Source organism: Eutrigla gurnardus (assembly GCF_963514095.1).
Source record: "Eutrigla gurnardus genome assembly, chromosome: 4".
Taxonomy (NCBI): Eukaryota; Metazoa; Chordata; class Actinopteri; order Perciformes; family Triglidae; genus Eutrigla; species Eutrigla gurnardus.
Window position 1 is genome coordinate 31,257,344 of NC_139918.1, and position 7,012 is coordinate 31,264,355.

General features: G+C 42.7%; 2 protein-coding genes across 2 annotated transcripts in view; one reads left to right on the plus strand and one right to left on the minus strand.

Annotated features, from left to right (window-relative positions):
• The first annotated feature begins 1,275 nt into the window (after positions 1 to 1,275).
• Positions 1,276 to 4,488, plus strand: LOC311012061 (transmembrane 6 superfamily member 2-like). The gene is made up of 10 exons (XM_084007364.1): positions 1,276 to 1,501; positions 2,177 to 2,283; positions 2,366 to 2,463; positions 2,542 to 2,645; positions 2,730 to 2,812; positions 2,889 to 3,013; positions 3,426 to 3,527; positions 3,614 to 3,706; positions 3,784 to 3,903; positions 3,990 to 4,488. The coding sequence occupies exons 1-10, from the start codon at positions 1,410 to 1,412 to the stop codon at positions 4,197 to 4,199; spliced, it is 1,134 nt and encodes a 377-aa protein (XP_083863490.1). The 5' UTR covers positions 1,276 to 1,409; the 3' UTR covers positions 4,200 to 4,488.
• A 1,728-nt stretch (positions 4,489 to 6,216) lies between these two features.
• The window catches only part of LOC311012740 (neurocan core protein-like), a 34,228-nt gene continuing 33,432 nt past the window's right edge, over positions 6,217 to 7,012 (minus strand). The window contains exon 20 of the mRNA XM_084008360.1: positions 6,217 to 7,012. This exon is cut by the window's right edge and continues 236 nt beyond it. The gene's annotated coding sequence lies outside the window, so the exon portion shown is untranslated.

The following is a 7,012-nucleotide window of genomic DNA, read 5'->3' on the forward strand; positions in this document are numbered from 1 at the left end:
CATCACTTCAACTAGATTTATCTCATCTACCTGCCTTCATACACCGGATGGAATGAGAGAGCAGAAACACAAAGGTGAAATAAACCTCAGACACGAGAGAAGATCCTCCACCAGGTGGCAGTAAGTGCAAGCATACAGTGAATGACAATAGATTGTGTGATGGGTTGCCTAATTCCCAGGGGCATCAGCAGCATTTGATATGTGTGTGTGTGTGTGTGTGTGTGTGTGTGTGTGTGTGTGTGTGTGTGTGTGGAACCCACATTCTGGTGCATGTTTTTAGAAGATGTCTCTTCCGTATCTAATGTCTCTTGTTCCTAGAAATGAAAATGAGAATTAAATAGGCCTATGATTGCTATTCTGACATTTATGATAATGCCTTTGCAATAGTAGTGGTACAAATGACTACAGAATCCAAACAAGCACAGTGTATATCACATACACTCATGATAGCCTAAATATTAACTGTTGTTAATTTACACAAGGCTTTTTTTCAGTGACTTAAATTATCCACGCCACTCATTTCTTTCTCATCACCACCTTTTTTTCATTTCAACATTTTTTCATTTTCTCTGTGTAACTTCAGGGGTCAGGCTGAGTCAATCAGGTTGAACAAAAAGTGGAGCGGTCCAAGTTTGACCGGCAGTGTTGTGGCTGAGGGCCGTACCATCACCTGCTTTAATACGTCTGAGATTCATGATGGTAACATCAGCCCCTGTTGCTGGCATCAACTTGTTGACCTAGTATCTGCAAGAAGCAAACTTCCTTTGGTGCTCGTGTGTGTGTGTGTGTGTGTGTGTGTGTGTGTGTGTGTGTGTGTGTGTGTGTGTGTGTGTGTGTGTGTGTGTGTGTGTGTGTGTGTAGGAAACCAGGAAAACACAGAGTGGATTCCTATTGCTGTGTATTCTCTTACTGATAAAGTGGAACTGATTTGATTGTGAAGCAATGAAAAGAGCGCTGGACAAATAAGACCCGTCATGCACTAATATTTTAATGGCAAATGTCAGAGGGTCCAAAGGACTTTTTATAAAAGGTGGGGGGGTCCTGACCCCCCCTCAATATATGGTGGCGACGCCCAATGCTAGTTCCTCATATCACACAGGAGATAGTTGAACTGTCAGCTGCAGCCAGAAACACCAAAGTCCTTGGATTCATTTGGAAATGATTGTTTAACACATTACGCAGGAAGTCTGCACTTTATCCCACACACATGAGCCGTGACTCCTCCTTCGCTGAACTTTGACCCCGACCACACGGCAGACAATCAGAGCAGCAGTGTTGCTTCATCATCACAGATCAAAAGGCGACGTGGGGTGACCTCCTTCCCCCGGTGGAGTGGAGAGGACACACTGGACCGTCTCCACGTGGACGTTTGTCTCTAAAGAAGGAATAATAAGGACAGCGTTTCAACCATGAGGCCGCCGGTGGAAGTCTGCGTGTTGGTCCTCTCTCTCTTGGCTCCCGGAGTCTTGTTTGCCATGAACAACGTTGCGGCGCTCCAGGAGTAAGTGTGCATGTACTGCAGTAATGTCACTCTCACTGTGGCCTGTTGCATGGAGCCGCTGGTTTTAACAGGTGGGCAAAGGCCTTTCATCCTGGAGGTTCTTAGAGCCAACACAGACAACAAGATGCACTTAAGACTTAAGAAAATGTAATATATGTTTGAATGGAAATGGGAAGATATTAACATTTTATGCTACGATTATGCTCACCAAAATGTGCTTAAAACTTAAAAAACGGCTAAAAAACAACATCTAATTTTATTGCGTCACAAAGAGAACAGTTTTTTGTGTGAAAATCAAAGGAGTGAGTCAATATTTTAATTTCATGATCGTTTCTGTATTTTCTAAAATCGGGCTGGAATTTTTTACTAGAACTATCGGGAACTAGACAGCTTTTTCAAATCACTTATAGCGATATTTATGATAATGAACATTCACCACAATTAACTTATTATAAGTGATTTTTTTTATCCCAATCCACAATAAAATCTTATATCGTCCCGTCCCTTTAAAAAGCTTATCTCAACCTAACCTCTTGCGATTCTTCATGCTCAGCTGGGACTAGATTATTTAATAATTATGTTCACAATTACTTGAGATGAATTAATAAAATGTCTGAAAATGGAAGAAGTGATCATTTTCTAACTCGTCATTTGTGAACTGCTGTGTGAACGCAGGCCTCTTCCTATCCTGGGAATGGGAATGCTGGTCCTGGGACTGGTTCTCCTCCTCCTCCTCCTCCTCATTGGACAGAACAAGATGAAAGTGGACCCTTTATTTTATGGTACAACCAGACAAAGACTCACTTTGACAGCTATCAGTGAAAGAAGAGTGATGTTTCATCGTGCCCCTGTGTGTGTGTTCAGTATTTGCAGAGTTTTCCTTCACCTGCATGGTTGGCCTGACTAACGCTTTGGAGCAGGACGGGTTCGTCTCCGGCTTCATGGGCTTCTACCTAAAGATGGTAAAACATCCGCCTCTCCGTCTACGATGAGTCGTATGAATGGATTGTATTTTAAATCATGTGACGGCGTCTCCTCAGGGCGAGCCTCATCTAAGCACCGCCTATGCTGTGATGATGTCATACTGGGACGGCATCGTTCACTTGGTCCTCCTCCTCACCATCATCCACCGCATGTTCAAAGGGTAAGCTGCAGCTTCACCATCACAAACCGGTCCTCCGTGTCCGGTGAGTCCTCTGGAGACACTGATCATCTTCTGTCCATGCAGGAAGTCCTACCGTAGCCTCGGGCTGCTGTGGGCCGGCTCCTCCATCGCCCATCAGATAGTCCACATCCCCGGAGTGGTGATTGGTGAGAGCTGCCTGCGTTTGATTCCTCACATCCTCCACGCCGCTTGTGTCTGTTGCTGATGTTCTCGTGTTTACAGGGAAATACGGGTCCAGCATCCGACCAGCCTTTTGGAGGAACGTCCCCTTCTTCGTGGTGCCTTTCTGGGCGGCCTCGCTGCTCTTCAGCCGACCCCGAGAGATGCCGGTCATTCCAGCAGACAAGGTCAGTCTCAGCAGTCAGACATTTATGATAGGATGAGTAGTCCTTTTCTTTAGAGTGTTGGGAGGGTATTGGAGCTATTGTCAGGGGCAAAGTGGTAAAACCTCAGTATTCATCTCTACAGTAAGAAAAAGATGAAATAAAAGTATGAAAAATACATTTATTTTGGACAATATTAATCTTGCGACCCCCCGTTTACTTGAATGATTATCACAGTCGCACTGATAATGGATTCTGGAATGGAACGATGCTGATATTAACTGCATATTAAAAAAATCAATCAATCAAAAATATTTTAACTTGAATTCAAATATGCATAAAATCTGCAAATGTGCCGAAATTGGTCAGGCTTTAATGAGCATTTAAAGTAATATTTAAATCAAGTTATTGATTATTTCCCCCCTGTGTTCACTAGATTTCCATGGAGCAGAAGAAAGGTCTCCCGTCTCGACCTGTTGACCTGCTTTTGTCTCTTCTGTTATTCGGAGCGATGGCCTTCTCTGTTTTCAGAGGCTTTGTGAGTAAAACAGCGTGGAAGCTGTATCTCCACATCTGTCCCATGCTGTATGGATGCTCTAACTCGCTCCTCCTGCTCTGCTCCAGGTGGTCCTCGACTGCCCTCTGGACGCCTGTTTCACCTACATCTACCAGTACGAGCCCTACCTCAAAGACCCGGTTGGCTTCCCCAGGGTTATGGTCAGTCTGGAGAAAGTTGCACTGGATAAAATATATTCTTGTTTCAAAACTAATCTTTTTGTGCCTCATTCCTGCAGATGCTGGTGTATTTGTTCTACGCGCTGCCCTTACTGACTCTCTTCACCTACGGTCTGAAAACACCTGGATGCAGCTGGATGTTGGACTGGACCATCTTCTTTGCAGGGGCCATGGCTCAGGTAACGTTGGTGATTTATGTCTTTGCTGTTATTGATATGGAAAAAAGCACAGCATGAAAGCTGACTTCCTGCCGCTGTTCTCTCAGACCCAGTGGTGCCACATCGGAGCATCTCTGCACTCCCGCACTCCCTTCACATACCGAGTCCCCGCAGACAAACGCTGGCCTGTCATCACCCTGAATGTGCTGCTGGCTGCTGTGCCGGCTCTGCTGGCCCTGCGCTGCTGGGCCAACCCTGCTTACTTTATGAAACCTGTTCCCAAGGGACAGACCAACGACCAGAAGAAGAAAAACTAGACCACACTCCAGCACAGACTGTGGAGGAACACTTCATATTGTGACATGGATAATGGTTTCTGGGGACTCTCTTCTGGCTGCATTAAACACATTTTTTCAGTTTCCAGAGGAAACCCAAAAACTTTACTCTGCGAGTCAACTGTTCAGTATCAGTGACCTCGCACGGCAGCCGCAACACTCCCTGCATGGACTATTGGACCCTGATAAGAAGGCTGTTGATGGGGCTGAGGGCATCATCAGCTTTCAGGTGACTCATGCAGATGCAGATCATATCTTCCCAAACAGACCATTAACCCGTGCTATGTCTCCACTATGGCCTCATATTGATGAAATAAACCTTTTTTTTTGTCCAACCAACTGTTCAAAACCTACAGATATCCAGTTTATAATGATATAAATGAGGAAAATGGCAAACCTTCATATTAGAGAATTGATTATCAGAATATTTTTGTCCATCAACTCATCAATTTCAGTTGTAACTGCATCTCAGTGAGTGTTTTTTATGTTTCATGTTCACTTTATTTTATACAAAAAAAATAAATGGAGCACTGAATTGGGCTTGTTTGCATTAAAACGGATAGAGATGATTTGAGTTGAGTTACTGAATAACTGCTGTCTATCTGCTGTCTGTCTTATTAAAACAAACAAGTCGATGAGAAGGTTTTTATTCACAAACTGAGGTGTTTAACAGTCTTCGGATGTCAACACCATCTCTGGTGGGCGAGGTCATTGTGCTCTTCTGTGGTGAAACGCTAGCCCAGTTACCTCTGCTGCAACTACCTGACTGATAAGAGGTGAACCCTGGATTTAGGTCGGCCACAACCACACCGATCACATGACACGTCGCTCAGCTGTTCACTGCCCAAACGTTTCTTCTTCTGGGTGCTAAAGGGTAATTTTCTCATGTTGCAGCCTGAAGTCACACATGGTGGTGTTTTGATTTCTTTAAAGGAGAATTTTGAGGTGCAGTTGCCTAAGATAAAGCTTTCAAAGAACACTAGGAAGTCTTCAGACACAACTATTTAATAGATTTCTGTGGTTGAACAATCAGATTAACATAAAACAGCAATTCACTAGAAGAAATGGGTTAGTCATTCTAGCAAATGGTCTTTTATGTCACATCCCCCTGGTAGGACATCCTTTCCCCCTAAAATATTCTGCTCACAGACACAACAGAGACCAGACCATTGCAATAAAAACTGAGAAGCACAACTCAGAAAGACAAACCCAAAATAAAGGGGTTTGATCGTGTTTCATCAGCTGGGCTATACCAAGATAACACAAGAGAACGGTCTTCCAACACAACAGCTTGTTTCCTAAAAGTAATGATATCGGATCTTTAGGCTAAAACAAACTCAAGCTTACAGTCATGCTAGTAACTCTGGCTACAGGGATGTCTGTGATATATATCTATATCTATATCTATATCTATTTAGGTCATTTCAAACAAGCACAGTCAGTCCAACACTGTCGCAATAATATGAATTCAGTCTGTCTAACAATTAAATATATCTATATGGATATACATTAGTTTTCACGTCCCCTGCTGCTTCACATAAAGAAATGACCAAAGAATGAACGATACATGGATTCCTATCATAGGATATTTTGAGTGGGTTACACCTTCTGGCTTTTATTTGGTTTCTGTCATTTTAATAGTTTTTGATCTGTTGACTACAGTGTTTATTTTTCTTCCTCAGTCTGGACCCACGTGTTGTAGCGCTAGCATTGCTAATAAATGTGCTTGGTAGAAGATGAAGGCTTGAATTAGTAAAAGAAAAAACACCAGAAATGCAGTTGTTTGATTTTTTTTCTCCACTTTATTAAGAATGGAATACAACAGCAGGACAAAAAGTCATAAGAACACCAAAAAAGTGGATGACTGATCAAATATCAAAGGGACCAAAGACAAAAAGAATAGTGACATTCTACCCATCATGTGAATATAGCCGTGCAAAGGTTGAACGTTTTTAGAAATTCAGATACAATCAAGGGGTTATCTCAAGAAGGTACTCTGAATCCCATCCACACTGTATGTCACTGGGACATATTCACTAGCAGAGAGTGCTTATGGGTATGGGATGAGATGGGGGGGGGGGGGGGGGTCTATTTGATCAGACAAGGTCCAACTATTGATCAGGGACCAGCCAGAAACACCACAATATTTACAATACAGAGATTAGACGCAATCAAATGATTAATTGAATTAATTGTTGATTGTTGGACTTACATACTGGTATAGAAAAATGATGTTACATCGGCTCTCTGAAGTATAAGTAAAAAATAAAAAAGCATATTCACTAGCAACAATTCATAATAAATAGTAACATAACACAAGAAATAGCAAATATTAGAAAAAGCAAAGCTATTCAGGTGCTCTATGGAAAAGTAACGGCTACGGTACACGTACAAAAAGCTCAGGGTCACCAGGGACTGAACGCTATCTTGCATCAATTACATAATGTGCTTTGTAAACAGAATACTAGGATGAGAGTCATGGTTTCATGTAGGACAAGCAAACCTTTTTGCACTTTTCTAAGTTTCTCTCTGACATGCATACACTCACACACACTTACACATGGCTGCCGGTGTGGCAGCCTGAGAGAGAGGGTTTAGTTCACAGAGGGGAGGAGGGATTAACTGCACTGAGATGTTAATAAGAGTTACTGTTATAGTTAGTGTTCGCATGGACCTCAGTTAAAGGAAGCAGGCTGAAAACAAAAAGAAGGTTAAAAAAACACCCAGACTCGGGGGTGTGGGTTATCGAGATAAACTGTATGTTAAAGAGTAAGAAACTTTATTCGTCAGCTGGA

Excerpts from the sequence above, each read along its gene's own strand:
- LOC311012061 (XM_084007364.1), top strand. The coding sequence starts at position 1,410 with ATGAGGCCGCCGGTGGAAGTCTGCGTGTTGGTCCTCTCTCTCTTGGCT. Across the intron at positions 2,813-2,888 it reads CATCCCCGGAGTGGTGATTG|GGAAATACGGGTCCAGCATC; the intron begins GTGAGAGCTGCC and ends TCGTGTTTACAG. Across the intron at positions 3,707-3,783 it reads TTGGCTTCCCCAGGGTTATG|ATGCTGGTGTATTTGTTCTA; the intron begins GTCAGTCTGGAG and ends TCATTCCTGCAG.